This window comes from Lichenostomus cassidix, chromosome 11 (genome assembly GCF_008360975.1).
Source record: "Lichenostomus cassidix isolate B80296 chromosome 11, HeHo_3.0, whole genome shotgun sequence".
Lineage (NCBI taxonomy): Eukaryota > Metazoa > Chordata > Aves > Passeriformes > Meliphagidae > Lichenostomus > Lichenostomus cassidix.
The window spans coordinates 10919073-10939649 of record NC_139492.1 but is presented as its reverse complement, the minus strand read 5'-3'; the positions used below and the strand labels follow the sequence as shown (position 1 = coordinate 10939649).

The window sequence follows — 20577 nt, the reverse complement described above, 5'->3', positions numbered from 1 at the left end:
ACGTGTTCAAAGATTTGTTTCTGAAGCTAGATGGACGTGATTCCCGAGCGGGAGATGAAGGATCTCCAGTCCAGAGCACTGAAGAAGATTCGCATCTTTGAAATTCTTAAAAGTTCTCCATGATTACAAAAGAAACAACTCTATCTTATATCAAACTGCTGTTTCTGCTGGCAGCGCTGTTGGTTAGTTCTGGTTCGCTGCTGAAGCTGTCAATCATTTCCTCATCTTTGGGGAGTAATAGAGTTTAGAGTTTCCCCACAGACGTCACAGTTGGGGCAGTGAAGGAGGCGTGGATGGCTCGCGACTCCGCCCACCGGGGTACCCTCTGGGACTTCCGCTCTGGTTGTCATTTGGCTGGAAGCCACGGTTGGAGTAACTTCCGCACAGGCCTCCCCTGTGTGGCGTGCTGCAGGGTAGGAGCCGCCGCCGCTCCCGGGTCACTGGTCACCCTCTGTTTGTTCTTTTTGTTTCTGCAAGCTTCTGTGCTGTGAGTATCTTTGTTACAGCGGGAACACCAACTTTTTCTGCTACAGTTTTTCTGCATGCGTCTCTCACTCCCACATCGGTAACATCGGGATGAGTTCTGGTTACTCTGTTTCTTTACCCGCGATATCGGAGCTCGTTCTAACAAAATGTTCAGTTGTTCTGGCAAAAGTCCAACAGTGACTCTCTCAAACAAAGCAGCTAAGATGTTTTTCGTTGTAACATTACCAAGTTTTGTGATACTTTGAGACAGGAACAGATTTTTCATCCAATCGAGCAACTTTGAATTCTCGGCTATCAGCAGTCTCTCCCCCCCCCTCCCCGGCGGAGGGGGTTTCCCTGGCAGCTGTGCCGCGGCTGCCGAAGTATTACGCATATCAAAAGCAGCACAGTAATTCACCTGCGCCGTGAGCCACGTAAAGTTTTGCTCTGTGGCATGTATTTGTAAGCAGTATATAACTTTACTCCATGATTTGCCAAGCTTTCTTGCAATTTTATCACAGTCCAAAAGCAAAACAGCTCCGTAATTCAACCATTCTGTTACACTGAACACTGTAATAGGATTTGTAAAAAATCCATAAGCTTGTCCTACTGCCATCAGGCCAGCCAAATAAAACAGGCTACTGAGTTCGTGCTTTTCTAAAAAGCATAACAATAAAATTTGGGCTACCTCTGATTCCATTTTGGGTCCAGCTGGTTTTCAGGGTCTTGGTCAACACCGTCTAAGCACTCGATCGAGGCTCGCAAGTTGCCAGAGTTGTGCAGTTTACCGAGTATAGCCCTCACGGTAGGCAGGTAATCACCTGTGTTTTCCGACCTTTCCCAATTCGGGCAAAGACACGACACGCTGAGGCTGCACTCCTCTAGCACCTCTCCGTTCGCGCCGCTCTCAGAAGCCGGGTCGTAAAACTCCGTTGTCAGGGTCCGTTGCTCGCTCCGTATCACGTCGGGGTCACCATTTAACGAGATGCAGCGCGAGGGAAAACTCACAGCACTCTCAATATGAGATATAAAGTAAGCTCCAACTTTATTTCGCTAAACGAGAGACTTATATACCGTTACAGATATTTCTAATTATAGATACACACACACCTGCAGCTGTTCTCACACACTCAGGGATCCTCCTGCCAACTCCCTTATTCTTTTCTCATAACACTCCTGACTCCTAATCTTTCTCATGGCATTCTTCCCACAAAACATTCTCAGGCAAACAACCACTGCAGCTTGTCGGAATTTCACTGAGGCCTGGGAATATTGAAACCTTGCTCAACCCTGTTCAGTTAGCATGAGTTTTGGTGGAAAACCACGTTTTCCAACATCTCTTCTTTGCAGAGAAGCTTTCTTCATAATAAATTTATTCTCATCTAATTAGCTGCAAGCAGTTTCTCGTGTATCTAGCCTTCAGATTTCTCAGTTTGGAAGTTCATCTGTGCTATCCAACTTGCTTGGATCCTTGAAGTGAAGCTGGCATCTTCAGGTTGGATTTCCTGTTTATACCTGCTAAGATTTATAAAACCTTTGCCTTTTAAAAGGACAGTTCATATTATTTGTTCATTATTTCCTCTTTTGTTTTCCTTATGCTGAAAGGAAGTAGGAGAAACTAAGATGGAAAGTTTCTTGGCTTTTGAGCCAGTAAGTAAATCTCTGTGAGGCCAGATCTGAGTGTGCTGCAGTGATTCCAGCTGTTCCGCAGGCTTCTTCCCCTCTCCTTACTGTAGAGGGACACAGTCAGTAATACATGGAGATTGGCTGGTGTATTTGTTTTCTCAATACAGGGTTGTTTTAGTGCTGTTGAGTAGTTCTAGGCTTCTATAGTTAATCTCAAGAGCATGTGTACTAGTTAACAATTGTATATCTTATTGTATCTATATGGCTAAAGATGGAAGGAATATCTCTTTTTTTTTTTTCCCTCTATTTTTTCCAGTTAGCAAAGACAGAACAGCTTCCTTACAAATCGTGGTGAAATATAGTTTATCTGTGGGCTTAACCAAGGAGCTGTGTGCAGTCTGCTGAGCTGTTTTAAGACTCAGTATGTAAGCTTACTGATACAGGCTTCAAATTCGAGATTTTTAGCAGCAGTCCTTGCTAGCCTGGAACATGACATTTTACCCATAGCTACCATAATTTCCATCTTATCTTTCCTCAGGTGGAGCTTTCTTGAACTACATATGTTCTGTGTCTACAATATTTTTTCCTTGTACTTAATCTGAGTTGGTTTTCTTCTTAGCTAAAATAGCTCTCTCCTGACTTATCTTTTGAGTTGAGATAAACAGACATATCATTATATTAGCAATGTTGTAACCCATGCCAGACCTTCTACCTGGATGCTGCTGTTTGTCATCTATTGGAAGGTGTTTCATACTGGGAAAGTCATTATGTCGCTTTTAATCGTAAGACAATCAGTGTTAGAAGATAATGGGGTCTCATTTATATTAATGCCTTCTTTGTCTTGGGACTTTGGGAGACCTCAGCTTTAAGCAGTAGCTTGCACATGTATGATCTGGGATCCACAGCTACTTTGCTGTGCTAAGCTGTCATCTCCTTAAGCTTCTGTCACTTCTTGGATATGCTTGTTCTCTAGACTCGCTGACACTCACATAATCCATACTTGATTGGTGTATTTCAGGATGATACAGGATCCATCTGTCCCTTCTCTGTATAGATCAGAAGTTTCATATACTTAACCCTAAAGGAGATCTGTGAATTTGATTTTTGGCTTTGTTCTGATTATGGTCACATCATCGTCAGTAGCTTGGTCTTTGTAGGTTCAACAGGAACCTTTTCCATCAGAGGATATTTCAGACTTACAGGGTGTTCGTTTCTGGAAGGATCCTATACGCATTCTAAAGAAAATTCATTAATGAGGAATTGCAATTGAAGATGAGCTTTACTAGGAGGGTCAGGAACTTAAATTGTGGCTAGGTTTTTTTCCCTTTCTTTTCTTTTTCTTTAATTAGACATATGTATTGACAGGATAAAGGGATGATTATTCCATGAAGGTGCTCATTTAAAGTGATTGCTCCACTATTCTACAGGGCTACTAGTTATCTGGGGAGGTAGATTATAACACAAACACATTTTCATTCATTTCCCATTCTGTTTGATTACACTATAAATGTGGGAGTTTTTAGGCTAAAGTTAAATTAACCACACTTTTCCTTAAATCCCTGATTTCAAATCAGTGAATTGGTGATCACTCAATGATACAATGAATAAATAGTTTCACATGTTTCAAAACTAGGTGTGCAAACTCCCTTGAACCACAGCTACTTCTTTTTGTGTTTTCTTTGTATCATTGTATTGTCTTGTCTTTCCTTCAAATTTCACTTTATAACTGGAGGTCATGGCCATTACATAGTGATAACCTGCATTAGGAAAAGCTCATCCATTTATTCATAGTTCAGAGGTTTTCTATGAGCATTAATCTTACCCTTATGAATTAATAATAATATGAGAACATTGTCATCCTTTCCAATCAGAAAAATTGGGAATATGCAAGACCAATGTAAACAAATGATTGCAGCAATAATATTTTTAAATACTGAAATTCATTGCTTTGTTGTTTTAAAATTGCCTTTGGTTGATAACAGGGAGTATAGAAACCTAATTTTATCTCAGTTCTGTTGTATGACACTTCCTTCTTCCTTCAAAGAAGAGTCTGTTATGTCTTAAGTGGGATAAAATCCAGTTTCTTGTGAACAAACTTAATGCAACTTAGAAAGAGGAAACAAAGTATCCCAGTTTTTCCTAATGAAGTTGAGGTGGCCTTGACTTAAATGTAGTTTCCAACCTTTTTAAGATTTTTTTGTTTAAACATACAGAATTATTGTATAGATCTTATGTAGTATATGATTTCTTTGCTGTAAAAAAAAAATCTAATCCTGGAGTACTAAAAAACAATTCTCATGCAATTTGGTAGTTTTAATGAATGTGACCAAAGAGAATCTAAAATTGTGCTTTGAGTGAATAAAACAAATGAAACCATTACATTTAAAACGTATTTTTATAAGGGACAGAAACTATAAGCCCTGCACAGGGCATCAAGTATAAGCAAAAATAATTTGATTTGTGGTTTAGTTACAGTGTAATGTTATGAACAAAGTATCAAATGTCCTTAAAAGTGTTGGGAAGGGGAAGGAAGGATGAGGAGAGTCATTAAAGTAATTTTTTTCCTTTTTTTTGCTTCCCTCTCCTCTCAGGATGCTTTAACACTTGGAGACGAATGTTTCATCAGAAGCACTAATGGCTGTTGGCATGCCTTGGATAAGGTGGTGACCGCTGGATGTCATTTGTTTCTGTTCACTGCAGAGAGACAAAATTGACTCCATTTGGAGTTGAGAGCAAAAGCAGAACAGACCTCTCAAGATGACTGATCCTATGATGGATTTTTTTGATGATGCCAATCTTTTTAGTGAGACCTTAGAAGGTTTGTCAGATGATGCCTTTGTTCAACCTGGACCTGTTTCACTTGTTGATGAATTGAATTTGGGTGCAGAATTTGAACCTTTGCACATAGACTCATTGAACCATGTGCAAGATGCTCAAAATCAACAAAAGATGAGTGAGTTTGATCAGCTGAATCAGTATGATTCACTGAAGCTTCACTCAGTAAATCAGTCTTTTAATAGCTCAGCTGACAATGTCTTATCACCACACTCTCAATTCAATTGTTCACCAGTTCATCCGCAAAACCAGTCCAATGGGATGTTTCCAGACGTGGCTGATGGCAGTCCTATGTGGGGTCATCAAACTGCCACAAGTGTTTCAAATCAAAATGGGTCCCCTTTTCACCAAGGACATTCTCAGTCTATGCAGCAAAACAAAAGCTTTGTAGCACACCATGACTTTGCCTTATTTCAGGCTAATGAACCACAGCATCAGTGTGCCTCGCTACGGCCGCAGCAAAGCAGGAACAACACGGGGCAGGATGCTCTGAGTCAGCCAAAAGACTTCATGGAAGTTAATGTGTCTACTTCCCTCAGAGTCAGTGTTAACCACCCACCTTCAGTTTCTAATCCATCGACTTCACAGCAGCCTCTGTCCGTTCAACAGTTTTCTCAAACTGCAAGCGCTTCAATACATTTTTGTGGGAATCAAGAAGGAAATTTTGATGGACAGTCCCCAACTATTACTCCATGTTCTGTCAGTAATAGTCAACAATTTTCATCTCCTTATTCTTACTCAAATAATCACATTTCTCCTACCAGCCTTCTTCAGCCTACAACAGCTCTTTCTACTAGCCAGCAGACACACTCTATCTCTGACTTCACTGGAAGCGATGCCTTTACATCTCAAACAGGGACCAAGCAAGAAACAACTGAGCACATGTTGAATCCTAATACACCTTTGAATTCAAGTACTTTTCAAATGTTGCATTCTGCGCATCCTCAGGGCAACTTTAGTAGTTCAAAACTCTCTCCTGTGAATATTAATTTTCCAGCTTCCACTGGTTCTGCTTCTCAGATAAGCCATTTCACTGACCCTATCGAAAGCAACGGTTTTACATCTTTAGATGACAACTTACTTCATCAAGTGGAGACTCACAGTGAACCATTCACAGGACTTGACCCGGATGATCTCCTGCAGGAAGACCTTCTGCCACAGTTTGATGACTCTGCGTTTGTTCAGGATAGCACAAGCCATGTTTTAGAGCATGACCTAGAGCACCACATAACCCCACAGCAAGTGACACCGTCATCTGAACTCGTTCGGGCACAGTCTCAAAGCCAGATCCATCCGTGGCACTCTTCTGTTTCTAATCAGCACCTGCAAGGCAGAAGTCGTGTAACCTTACAAGGACAGGTATGTAGGGATCTGGGGAGTGGGGGTTTGAATTGTTTGATTTGATTGCATGAAATGAGTAATAGTGACTGGTGCTTGAGTCAAAGCATAGTAACAAATATCTGAGCTGTTATTTGACCCTGAAGAAGTCTAGGTAACAGCTAGGAGAAAAAAAAACCAAGCAGTTGATGCAGACCACATTGGTTTCTCCCACTGCAGAAAACAAGACTTACATGATCTTATTCAGATAAAATGGTGTTGCTCCTTCTGCTGCTTATATTTCTGAAGTACAGCAGAGAAAATTTATTGGTTTATGATTTTGGTGCAAATATAATGGCCTATTGTCTTTAAAAGTGCTTAGAGGAATATGTTTTTAAGAGCTTTGGTAAGTTTTGGGTCTGATTTCCTGCAAGAATTGCAGTGGTTATGTTGTTGCTCTGTCCTTTGCTTGGTGTCTTTGTGCTCACGCTCATTGCCTAAAAATACACGTATTATTCTTGTTTTTTACGTGATTCGTAATAATAGGAAACATAAAAAGCTGTATGTTGGATTTTGTTACTTTTGGCTAAACCAAAAAACTCAGCAGTTGTTTTAGTTTAACATGTACATGTACTGCAAGTACTCAAGTCCTCCACATGGAGGACAAGATGACATAAAATTGCTTTCTAATTTTCAATCTGTGCATTTATAAACAACTCTGACAACAAATATATAAATTTAAAGTAGATGGCTTTAAAAAGGTTTTAGTAACTGTTTTACTTCTCTGTTCTTGCTACCAGTATTCTCTCTACCTGAGAATACAGAATGTTGTCTTTCTGGGGAAAAAAATGGGAAGGCAAGGACCTTAACTACTGACTTTTGCTTCTACTTAGTTTGTAGGCCACAGGCCTGTGAAGGAGCATTGTTCCTTCATGTAGCATTTTTCTTTTCCCCCCTGTTAATTTTATATCATTAGTGTAGAGATAAGGGCTTAACACGCTTAATCTTTGGTCTTGGTTCAGTAGATTGCTTCTCCATTACAACTTTGGCTTATGTTTATGGAGCGTGTAATTGTCAATTCCTACCAGTGAAACTTTTTCTGTAAGTTGTGGTGTGATGTTAATGCAACACGGATATCCAGCAGTGCGGTTGAGATGAGCTTGATTAACTGAATGATGCACTAGATGCAATCTGTTGGTTTTGATAAACGTTTCCTTTCTTTCCCCTTCCCTACCAAAAAACAAAAAGAGGGCACAGCCCACGTAGCTACTGTTGTCAGAGAGCTCTGTAAGCTAAAGACAGAGGGTAGAGCAGCTCCAGGGGAGGTGACCCTGCTGGAGTGTGTGTGTGCAGTCCTGCAGCAGGAGCAGTGCCCCATTCCCTGCCAGGCAGCAGAACCAGGCGCTGGCAACAGGGGCAATGAGGCTCTTGGGCTCCCAGGAGCATACTTGGGGTGAAGGGTGAAGAGGAAGTGGATTCCAAGAAAAGTGGGGGTGGTGAGAAGCCCAGGGATTAGTATCATTTTTGAGGACCATGTGGGATATAAACCAGGCAGTGAAAAGTAAGTCTAATAAAACTTTCTGGTGCTGTGACTTGTGTGTTGTATTCGTCAGAACCTTTTCAGACTTGCTTCGATTTGACTGACATCAATTTTAGCGCTTTGTTTTCTAACAAGGAATAGAGGGAAAGTTCTGAGATCTGTGGAGAGAGCCTGTAAAATTTTAGGGGTTTGGTTTTGTTTTTATCGTGGTGTGAAAACAAAGCAACTTGGCAGTATTTAAAAATTTTATGTTTTTCCTCTTTGAAATGAATCAGACAGAAACCAGATAGTTATAAAACTGCTTGGCTTGGTTTATGTTATTTTTGGGTATGCAATTAATTGTATAAGTTGAATTCTGACCTTGAGTTTATCTGGTCAGACAGATGTTTAATGTTTCCTTCAGAAACTGGTTGTGAACTGGTAGTTGTCAAACTGTTGAGGAATGTACAGATGGGGATTGACAGAAGCAAACACTGTAGAAGCCTCTTTAAATCAGTGGAGTATGTAGTAGGAATAGTAATGGAAAAGTATGTCAATTACTGAAGTGTTTCATATCTTTCTTTTGACTGACTACAATTCTAAGAAGGGCTTTAGTTCTAATTCGCACTTCTATTCTTTGATCGCTTTTTAGAATTCCAAGTTCAAGATGAGTTGGTTATCTTGGAGCTTTTTACTAATGTGTGCAGTTTACCCAGGGAGAAAAAAGGTGGGGTAAAGAGGGAAGGAATTTTGGTCTTCCTGAAGCTGGTTAGCTTTAAGCTAGGAGACAGGTGGGAATGGATTTTGACAAGTTTCATATGTAGTAGTTAAGGTGAGCTTTTAATTTTTTAACAAGATAATATTTTATACTGGCTTTAGTACATATTGAGGAAACAATTACTAGTGAATTTAATGCTTTTTTCAACAATTTCAGTTTGATAATAGTTGAGGTCTTAGAATAACTTTATTTTATGAAATAGTTAATGAACTGCAGGTATTGGAACAGACCCAATATTAAACAACCAAATATCTTTAACTGCAGTTAGACTGAGGTTATTTAAATTAAGGAAGAACATTAAATACTTGTTTCAGTATTTGAAAGCAAACATACTCATAACATTTTTACTTGTATGGTTATTCATTTGATGAAAATTAATTTAAAAATTAATACAATCTGTTCAGTGTAATAATGCTGCAGAATTTAAAAGACTGTCTTAGGCTGCTAACACACTTTCTGCTGTAATTAGATTAGAATTGTAAATAAATTGCACCCTTAATTTTATATCATGCATTTTTCATCAGATTTAGTTTGAGAACAGAAAGTCAAGTGGAGAAATGCTGAACTGAAGACTCACGTAGCCTTAGCTTTGACTAATACAGGACTTCTGATCTTTTAACTCCACTTAAAACTGGCTTGAGTTTGCTCAGGCTAAATAATCTAATCGCTTTCAGAAGGATGAAAAAAGGCTTCAACTTTGTTTTACAACTTCAGAAGAAAAAGGAAGTTGAAAAGATAGTGTAGTATAAACTGTTGGAAAGATAATGTGAAGTATAAACTGTCCTAAGAGAAGTTTACAGCTGTCTCACTGCATATGTTATTTTGTAAGAAGTGTTCTAATGTCTTCTGGCTACACACATGAAAGCAGAGGAATTGAGATAAAAATAATATGAAAATGAAAAATATACTGATGAAAAATAGTATTTCATTAATAACAGAAAGTGCTATAGGATGAGGTGTTAGTTCTTAAATCAGGTAATTAATTCTTTTCCTTTTTGTGACTAAAAGTTTGGCACCTAACTTGACAATTCTATGTATTCATGAATTTGTGTAAAAGCTAACTTGAAACATACAAGTGTTTTTATGCCTGCAAGCCTGAGCTGTCCTACCACTTGTTTTGTAGAAACAGATGATACTAAATTTTTTGGAAAGAATTTGTCTCGCCCTTGTTGAAATTTTGGCAAGGTTTGAACTTCGTAGATGACTGCTTGGTTGGTGTTGTACCCCAGGACACCTGGATATATCAGAATGGCATAACCTCATATATGAGCATATCATCAGAGAGGGAATTAACTCTCACCAGATCCAAGTCCAGATTTGTGTGCTGCTGAGATATCCTGAATTGTCACAGGCCGTTCATGTCTGACTGTGTTATCAGATGGCTCTTTTATAACAATTGTAAATTCATTGCAGACATGTATCCCTTGGATTATTCCACTTGTAAAACTCTTATCCTGCCATTGGCTGCTGTTCTACTTGTATAAACAATCTTGGACTGTGAAGTTTTTATGAGAGAAACACATAGTAAGTGGTGATGTGCTTTCTTGGCTAACTGAGATCTAAAACCAGACAGCTACTTGATATATATGCAGTTCTGGAAGATGTATCAAAATCAAGGATGTAGTATTTATGTGTGTGTATATATATATATATATATATACACACACACTATATTGTATAGATATAGTATAGAGTCTATTTCTTACATTCTGTATGTTTTAATTTTAAGTAAGCCTGTAATGAGGAATATTTTAAATTAATGAACTGATCGTACTATATAGATTCTTTGTAGAAGAGACTGGTTATTTTGCACAGTAAGTTTATGGGTTATGGCTTCTAAGAGTTGGTACAATACAAGATTTTAAAATTATGGTGCAGCTATAGGTATGTTGCTTGGGAAGCAGTGCAATATTCAGTGAGACTGAGCATAATAAAATACACATCTGAAAATCTGCTCTACTTTGCATCATCTCATACTTTGCACAAAGTCAAAGGTAGAACTTGATTTTGGGAGTCTTTTCCAACCTTAATATTCTATGGTATGCTTTAGTAAGGGAGTTGAACTAGATGATCTTCAGACATCCCTTCCAAACTCAGCCATTCTGTGATTCTGTGAGAGAGGAAGGAGTGGGAAGCATCATCTTCTGCAGTATGAGCAAAATAATTGTAAGTGGGCCTGCAGCCTTAAATGCAAAGAGAGTGCTAGTGGACTCACTGTGGGACTGTCCATTGGCTCCAGTAACCACTAATCTGCTTTAACTAACACCATTACCTTAACTCTGCATTTTTGAGTGGCTTCGAACATACCATTGCCTCTGAAACTTCCAGAGCAGCACTTTATCTTGAGACATTTTGTAGAAAATCAACATTTTTATGAAGTGCTAGTCAAGTGTTCTTACTGAAAGAGAAGCAGAACTTGTAAAGATGTTAACCAGTAGTGTGGTTTTGAAGCCAGAGAATCTGAAGTACATTTGGAATTCATGTGGCTTTTGTCCAGATGTCTGTGTGTTTTGTGCACTCAGGTTTTGCAATTTCTTTTAGCTATTATGTTAATTCTAAATATATAGATACATCAAAATTTCCAGCACTTTGCCTACCAAACAGCCTCCCACATCTGGAGCAGTATTGTTTTTTTGGTTATTATCATGTTAAAAAAAATGTGCTCAATTTCCTGGTTACACGGATTTCTAAGAGAGTGTTTATCATCAGGTGTTGAGTAGATTGAATTTGGGAACTCTTAAGGCTAATAAATATAAATTAGTGGGTTTCTTAGGATGATGAGACTGAGAATTCTAATGCTGATTTGAGTAAGCTTGATAAATGAAGCTAGGAATGTAGCTTTAGGCTGGAAAATGCGACAAGTCTTATATTTTTGAAAGCTGTGTAATTTGTAGCAGAGATTGATTTTTCTTTCATAAATGTGGCAGGTTTTCTTTTGTGTGGATTATTTGGCTTGTATTTGTACTTACTTGAGTTTTTTGTTCCCGTCATATCTTACTGTGAAGGCAAGCATTTTCATTTATAACTCCTGAAATTGTTCCCATCTTTTACATACTGCCTGTTCAGGAGTTAGCCTATATTTGAAAATAATTTCAATGTTAGTAGCCTATCATATATGTGCACATAGTGCTATTCAGTAGTATACTGAATTGCAAACCAGAATTAGTTTCATGGATTGATAGGAAAACAGTCCTACCGATGGTTTTTAAAATAATCTTAAGTAATCTTAAAGGCAATTGTTTCCCTGTACCTTATTTTTTAATGAGTACCACAATATGGAGTTTTCTTTAATAATATTTTAAGCAAACTCACAAGAAAAGCAAAGCCCTTGTGCTTTTAGTGACTTGCAACACGCTATGGCTTACAGTACCTGTTTGTGTTCTTCAGAAGGATAAGAAGATGCAGTACATGTGCCTTTATCTTTGTTAAGTCATTGTAGCAGTTGTCCATGAGGATATGGCTCAGGTTGATGTACATACTTGGTTGTAAGAGGAACTTTGCTCCTTGCAACTCTTAAAAGCAGAAATGAGCTGTTAGAGAACCCAAGCTGTGGCAGGGAAAGCAGGTAAATTATTTAAGGAACATCTGAGTGACAAAACCAGACATGTGTCTTACTGTCTTTGAGTTCAGTAAGAACAATTTTTAAAATAGATTAGGTAAATTTATTTTGATGTGTCTGTATTGTAGCTCCTATTTATATCATCCTTTGGAGGATTCTTTGACGTGCAATCGTGTAGTGTTTGAAATCTGATCAACTCCCATACTACATGAGAGATGTGTTTTATGGTGCTAGCCCAGTGTGCTTTTTGACTTAATGTAGTTTAATTGCAAATGTGTACAGGCTATGGGTGATTTTAGGAGATTTCAGAAATAGTGACCCAACCTTGCTTGGGGACAGAGGTACTAAGGGGCTCCTGCTCAAGGCTGTGCTTGGCGATGCCCTTGGCAGCACACGGTGGTCTCTAACCAGGCTGTCACTGTGCTCTGTGTTGGTGGCAGTTTCTGCTAAATTCAACTCCATTAAAGATAAGAATTTCTCTTGTCTTGGCCTTTACAGTGGATCTAGTTCTGCCACTTTTGCTAGTAGCCAGAAACTCAGATAAAAATTACTCAGATAAAAAATTACTGCTATGCTTACATTTCTAGAGACCTTACTTGCAACTTTTTCTGTTTGATACCTACCAAAAGTTACTTTATGGTTATTCCTATGAAGTTCTTGGATGCTATGTTCTTTTTCTAGAAATTTTATAGGAGGCTTCTGGGGAAAAAACAGTTTGGTTTTTTGCTTTTTGGGTTTCATTTGTCTGAAATCTAACTGTTGTTCTCCAGTAGTATCCTCTGACTTGGGACCTCTATTTTTTTGGTCACCCTTTTCAATAAATTCCTTTTCCTTAGGCATCTTGTTTAACTCCTTAACTAGGGGGGGAGAATTTTGTTAATGAATATTTAATTGAAAAAACTAGATTCAAGGGAAGTGATTTCACTAGGTTAGCATATATGCTAAAGGACTCTTTTGTACTGAAGATTCTGGCATATAAAGCTGCTAAAGTAGTTCACTGAAGCTGAAACAAAAAATTTGTAAGTTGGTTTGAATTGAAGTGGAAGAAATATGCCCCCTCTTTGATTTAAATGGAAATTTGCTATGCAGTCAGTACTGATATTAGTGACTCCCCAGCTGTTGATGTTAAAAATAATTTTCCCAATTTCTGTCATATATATTTTAGTGTTAAGTGCTGTGTTGAACATTAAGTTTTTAATCTCACTGAAAATATGAACATCGAAAACATTTTGGATACTCTGTAAGGTACCAAGTAATACTACAAAAAAAAGGCATTGTCAAGGATTAAGTAAACTTTCAAACTTAACTGTTTCTAGTGAATACAATTATTGTAGAGAGAGATGTTACATGCTAGCCTTTCTGAATATGCAATCTGTTTTGATTTAAAGACATTTCACACTGGTATTTTCCTCTAAATCAAATGATACCTATTTTTCACATCTGTCATCTTTCACAATACTTCATTGTTCTGCTACAAACAAGCAGTGAAAATGCATACTTTAAAAAAAGAAGAAATTAAAAAAGATGTGACTGACCCAAGACAATGATCCATTGTGGCATGGTTTTCCAGGAGCCTTTATACTTTGAATAAGCTGGTTCACTTACCTTCTGATTGAATTTTATTTTACCATTGCACTCGGTGTACTACTAAATGTGAGTAGAATTTGGTAAATTAGGCTGTTAAAGAATGCTGTGGAAGTAAATCTACCTCTGTGTTTTGTTCAATCTATGGTTGTCTCTCTGACCCAGCCCGATTTCCCTTTCTGTAGGTATTTGCAGAAGTGAGGCATTGAGACAAAAGGTGGGCAGCTTCCTGCTGCTTCTGAAGAGTTCTTGCCCACTTGCCCTTCCTTTCATCCCTTCAGTAGGTTCAGTCACTCCTCCAAGTAGCACAAGAGTACCAACAATAGACCATGGAGGGCTGTGCATTTTACAACCCTGTAATGTCTTCTGATTCTGGGCTGATAATAGAGAGAGCGGAAGAACTGGGGGACAGTGGAAGGAAAAACTGATGGTAGTAAGCTGAAGGATGAAAGTGGTTTTTGTTTCAATTATAAAAATGTGCTCTTCCAAGGCCGCTTCCATGACAGATGTAGAGGGAATGCTGTAACTGAAGTTATGTTTTGACAAGAACCATGTACTATTAAGGTCCTGTTGCTTTTTCTTGCTCAGAGATGAATGCTGTGCTGGTTTCTTAGTGTGATTGGGACAGGCATGCTGAAGGTATCTTGGATGTTGGGATTAAGGGGAATAAAAAGATATTAATGTGTTTTTCTTTTTGAAGGTAATTTGGGCGGGTTTTTGTCTTCCGGTCGTCTTCTCTGGTTGGTAAGAAAAAAAGAGAAAATAACTTTCTCAGTGGCACACAAAAGTGGTGGCCATATAGAACATGGTTCTCTTGTCCGTAACTATTTGTTTAAGTATTTTACAGATTTATTTCCAGGTGCTCACATAAGACTTGTTTCAAACAGTGAACTGAAACCTGACTTGCCTTTTATAGAGTAGAGAGTTTAGTCAAACTCTGTTTTTTAAGGAGTCAAGTAATTGCAAAATTTGTAAGGTTAAGATTGGTCAAGAATGCAAGAAAGAAACAGCAGTTTTTGCTAGACCATTTTGACCCTTAGAATGGATTAAAGTAGAAACACTTAACATAGAGGTACAGGTATGGCGTGACTGTGAATTTGGTCTGAACATAGTAACTCAATGGTGCATCCACCAGGTGCCTTGAATATGGTCATTACATTTTTTCATAGATGGGAGCCCATGGTTTTCTCATGTTAAGTGTGGGGATACTGCTGGTGGGTACCTCACTGTATCCTCACTGTATCAGGTTGGACCAGTGCAAGTTCTGAGTGTTCCTGGCCCTGCACATGAATAAGAGCACTGAGAAGTGTTGCTGAGGCAGCAGTGGGTTCTGCTGGCATTGTCTGCCATTTTCCAAATAGCTCTTACATTACAGACTGGAACCCAAGAGAAGCGGGTACATGATGGGCACAGAACACTAAGCCACTGAAAATGGAAACACATTAAATGCAGCAGCTTTGCAAACCTAGCAGGATGAAGTTCTCAATTTCTATTTCCTGGCAATTTAGTATGCTCCATTACATAGTGCTTCCTTTAAGAGTTGCAGTGTGAATTACACACAGTTTTTATACCACTACTAAATATTCAGAAAAAGATTCTAACTATATTAGGCACTGAGCCCCAGAATACTTTCTTCAAACAATCTCTTCCAAATGAAGTAAAATGTGTGTTGCAGACTCATTCTGGAACTTCCTGCTGCCTCTGCAGTGTGCCCAGGGGAGCATGGATGTGGTTTGATCTTCCCCCCATGAATGATGAGGCAGGTCACTGGTTAAGGAGCTGCTACTAATGACATCTATGGTATCTTCACTATATTAGTGGCAAAACATGATTAGTGATATTATTACTGGACTCTGTAGCATTGAAATGTGAAACAACACCCTGTGCAGAGAGTGTGACGTGCCAACAGGTGCATGTTTCATCTTAGAAACATGACTAGTTTAAGGTTGCTGACCTTTCCATTACTGTTTTCATTTCCACAGAAATTTAAAATTTGGTTATAAGCATGGTGCTAAATGCCTTGTGAGGCATAAATCATATTCACATCCCAAATCACAGATGTATATTCTGAAGTGACTGTTTTCAGTAGAAAAACTCTGATCTGGCCACAGTGCTGTAATTGCTAGCCATTCATTTACCAACATTATAGATAACAAGTATGGAAGATGAAAAAGATAGACTCTCCCCCAGTATCTTTTTTTTGTTTGTTTTTAATCTATCTGTAACATGTCTAGTTTAATTTGGGTTAGGTTTCACATATATGTGTCTTGAAATTCTGTATCCTTTAAACACTGAGACATTCATTAGCAGTGATAATAAGCTAGAAAAAGAAGTGTATTATCAGTGTATTGAAAGAACCACAATTTGGAATGCGTCATTGGCTGTCTTAATAGTTCCATATATGCACCAAAGAAAATAGAATATTACAGAACCCACGGATCTTCATTTGCCAGTGCTCTTGGCTTTGTGAAGCAATCACAGCAGATAGTGTGGGGCAACTGTTGCACAAGAAAATAAAAAGCAGTCCAGAAGGGGCTCTGGAGGGAGTTCTCTCTGGAGAAAAGAAACCCTGTTGCATATTTCGGTGATCTTCCCATTAGCTGTGCAGAAGTAGTTTCATTAACTGAAAATCTCATTTCAAAGTACCGTCTAAAGAAAACTAAATCTTGTTGGGGTTGCCATGCAGCAAAAGTGATGCCTTTCTGCATGCATATGGGGTGACACACAATCATATTGTAAGCAATCTTCTACAGATGGACTCTGTCAAAGCTGTGAGGATTTTGGTTTTCTTTTTTAATAGATACACTTTTTAATTACAAATCTACCAATAAAAAATCACTAGAGGAGTTATTTTTGCAGACTATTCTAGAGGAAAAAGGTTCAGAGTACTAGAATGGAATTCAGAAGTCACTGAATTGAGTTCATTCTTTGGGGTTTTCTTTTAAGTTGCATTCCTAAATACAATTTTATAACTCAAATGATACATGGATATACCTTTAAGATTTTTCACTGTAGCAGCTTAAAAGCAACTGCAGTTTTCGAATTTAGATGTAATTGTAATGTGGAAAAATGAGAAGCTAATTTGGACAAAATTCCTAAACTATTGATTATCATAAGTCATGCAATTAATTTACTTTCACTATGGTTCTGATATTAGTACTATTTTGGTGACTTGACATGCACAAAGGGATGCCTAGTTTAGTAAAAAACATGAACAAAGTTGATGTGGTTATGCATGAAGATCGAGTTTCCAGGTGGCTCATTTTAGCTGCTTTTAGTGCTGGTGGTGTCAAGGTCATCTTGATTTCCTAAAGACCTGGTAGACTGTCAAGAACTTGATATGCTCTCCAGGCAAGCAGTACTTGGTCTGAGCATCATCCTGTACATCCTGGTGTATACAGCTACCAGTAGGAGTGAAAGAATCACTCAAGGCGTTGCAGATGTAAACCTTAGCTTTCCAGTGTTAGACTCATTATTTAGCTCTTAGTGGTAGTTCGTGTTTGGATCAGTAGATCCACAAGTGAAAAGCATTATTTCAATAAAGTGCCTTGTATCATTCAATCACAAATGTGTGACTTGTTAAAGTTTTGGAGAAAAGCATTTCCAGTTTTTAGAATATATCAAGAACAGGTGCTACTAAGGAGAGATACTTAGTCTGAAAAGTTTTGTGCATACACAGAATTGAAAGTAATACTACTCTATTGTGAATGGCCATACCTACAGTGGGAAAGTTGTTCTTACAGTGGAAGCCATGTTTTACTATTGGAATAGATAAGGCAGGATTTAAGAGGGTTTTCTAGGAGAAAGAAGTATTTTCGGTGTTAAACTCGCCTTCTCCTTGGGGCTTCCTTTCTAGTGATATGCAGAGGATGTGAAAAAATTGTTGTTGTGGAGCAAATGAAAATGGGTTTAGGCTTTGGAGGTGAAAAACCTGATGTCTGTAAATGTTGAGGATGATGGTTTGTCCTTGCTGGGGGAAGGACTGTTATGCCAGGGAAGGTCTTCAAATGCATGTCCTATGCAACCACAACAAAGTGTTGGAGGAAATGCCTTTCTTTGAAAAGCCTACTCAGCAGAGTAGTACTGGCTATTGGAAAGATGCTGTCATGATTCTGCTTCTTGATATTGCAGTAACTTGACTGCTTTTACATTAGTTTAACTAAGAAAGAATTCTTATATGTGTAGAATACCTTCTACTCCTGTGAGGCAGCATGTCAAATTCCCTTGAATAGTGCCAAAAAGATGCTCCCCTGGCTGTGAATCAGGGCATGTGTGGGGAATTCTACAGCTGTTGTCTGATCTGTTCTCTGAGTATTTTTTCAGGCTAGCTCTGCGGTGTGAGCACCACCAGGGCCCATACCTGCTGCTGCAAATGGCTTTTGCAGGCAGCAGCAGTAGTGTGAATTTGAGGTGATTCCTGCCAATTTCCCTGCTGCCCACAGGATTGCGAGGAGCAGCAGGGAACTGACAGGAGGCTTGTTCGCTGCACTCAGCTGCTGCTTGGCAAAGCCATTAGCAGCAGCACATACCCTGGAGCTCCCTCTGTGCAGACTCGAGACATCGCATTGCTTTGCGTTCGCTTGTATTTGGATTATTATCTTTGCAATTGTGGAAAGTACAAACCTATTTTTCCAAATAAAATCTTCAGTTTTTAAATATGTGGTGGCCTCAGGGTTTTCCTTTCCATCTTCTCATATATGTTTGTCAGTTAAAAAATTCTTTGTTATTCTAGATGGAACAGATTTGTAAGCCATTTGTGAGAAGATGTATTCCTTTCGGATGTTTTATCTCTGTTCTGTCTCACTGAGGGGAAGGGGTATTTTCAACTTGGCAAAAGGCTTTGCCCTTTTTTTTCTGGATTCTGTGTAGCTTTTGAAATGGTTTTCAGCATGATGATTTATGACAGAACAGTCATTTTATAGCTGTGTGTATTTTCGAATCATGAAATTATTATCAGAATGAAAGGCCACTGCTGAATTAAATGGCTTTTGTTGCTAAGTGCACACCGATCCTGTCCTCTCCAGTGCAAGCGTTTTTCATGTTCTAATCTCAAAACACTTGCACTGCTTTCCAGTTTTGGTTTTTGTGACAATGGTGACTTTCTTGATGAAGGTTTCATTACAGCTTTATTTAGCTTAGAATGGCTGGCTGGTGCCTTCCTGCATCTTCATGAATGTCATTTCCATATGGTTAGAAATGTCATAGCAAAACTTAAAAAAAGCCCATGGTCTGGGATTTCTAACAAATAGCTTAATGTTTGTGCAGTGCAGGAGACAGAACTCGGAAGGGATAGTGCAGAGCAAGACACAGAGGGTCAGCCTGAGGAATTAAAACATAGAGGAGCCTCGTCCAGCATACTCACAGTTCTACAGTAAGAGTGTAGTAAATGTTGAGGAATAAATGGGGAAGCAGCTTTGAGCTCTGAGAAAATGTAGCAAAGAAACTTTGTTTTAAAGGAATAAAATATCTAGGAAGAGACTCTAAAAGGATTCATGAAAAAGCCACCATTTCTGTATTGCCTACTTAATTATTAAGCATTTTTTGTTTGTTTCTTTCTGGCCAAGGAATGTTCAAGAACAGACCAATATAACAGTATTGGCTTTAGTAACATTTGATTTAGAGCTGAAATTATACCAAGGGTACGTTAGGAATATGTTTCTTGTTTAGCTGATCTCAAAATGCAAAATAGTTCATTATTTACCATTTTTACTAATATATGAAATAAAAATCCTAAAAGATAAATCCCTGTAATTTTTTATAGTTACTCTAAGCATAACATAGAAACATCTTGGCTAGAATTCTCAAAAGTAAAATTAAAATGTAGTAAAATTGTCCTTGTGATTTACAGAAATATCCTTGAATTTTAGTGGTATTGGTAAGAAAATAACCCATTTGATGTATTGGTACCACTAGTGTTTCCACTGGACAAGAAACTTAATTTTGAAATTAATCTTAAATAGAAGTGAAATTATCTTTTAGAGTAATGCCTAATCTTTACAATCTCGAAATCCTTGCAATATTTTTAAATTATCTATGGAAAAGCATATCTTGCAAAATAGAAGTATAAGTATATATTGAACAAAACAGAAATCAAGTCCTGATCTTTCTTCATTCTTGAATGGGCTTTTGGGAATCAAGGGTATTGCTACGATGGAGCTATGCTGTCAAAAGCTTCTTTTTTTTTTTTTTTTTTTTAATAACCTTGCGAAAACCCCAATCTTCTTTTTGGTTTTATTCGATATGTTGACGATACACATTTTAAAACTTGTCTGATTTGTTTAAAGTAGCACTGTAGCCCGAGCTGGCAATGAAGAGGCTTACCGGAGAGCTGTGTCCCGAGGTCTGCAGCGCAGGTCCCGCAGCTCCGGGCAGGGCACAGCCATACAACCCAGCACTTCTTCCATTTGCTCTAGCAAGCAGGGAAGCCTGTCAGCACATCATTACAGTCACTGTTGCCATCTTACAGGAATGAAGTCAACGCAAGAAAAATAATATTTTTTTAAAAAATCAAAAAGTATATTGGAGCGCAGAATCAGTTAGTGAGGCCACAGGCTGGGGTCCGGCCGCTGTCCCGCCGTGCCCTCCCCCGGCTGGAGCCGCAGGGTCGCAGTGCAGCGAGGCCAGCCCGGAGCAGCGCCCGGTTCCCACGGCTTTCCAGGCAGCGAGCAGCCGCTGTGGGCGGCGCTGCGGGCGGGGAGCGGCAAGGGTTAAAGCCGAGCCCCGCGGGGGTTAAACGCGGAGCCTAATGGAATAATGACGGGTAGCACCATCTGCTGGCCTAGTTCCGCGGGGAGCGGGTCTAACCGGCGCTAATATCGGCGCCGATGCCTTTTGATGCTTTGTGCGTTTCTTTGCGCGCTTTGTCGGATCCGGCGCTCCGCGCACGGCGGGCCG

At 38.8% G+C, this 20577-nt stretch overlaps 1 protein-coding gene and 1 long non-coding RNA gene across 5 annotated transcripts in view; one reads left to right on the top strand and one right to left on the bottom strand.

Annotated features, from left to right (window-relative positions):
- Positions 1-3244: 3244 nt before the first annotated feature.
- Positions 3245-20394, bottom strand: LOC146432302 (uncharacterized). The gene is made up of 4 exons (XR_014854543.1): positions 20005-20394; positions 11911-12052; positions 4116-6249; positions 3245-3787 (listed from the first exon to the last, which is right to left on the bottom strand). It is a non-coding gene; the product is annotated as an uncharacterized LOC146432302 (long non-coding RNA).
- CHD9 (chromodomain helicase DNA binding protein 9) overlaps positions 4849-20577 on the top strand; it is a 69309-nt gene continuing 53580 nt past the window's right edge. For all 4 annotated transcript variants that reach the window (XR_014854542.1, XM_085071865.1, XM_085071866.1 and 1 more), the window contains exon 1: positions 4849-6285. Coding sequence is in view for 3 of the 4 variants with exons in the window: in XM_085071865.1 (XP_084927991.1) it covers positions 4849-6285 (1437 nt within the window). In the remaining variant the exon portion in view is untranslated. The remainder of the gene's footprint in view (positions 6286-20577) is intronic.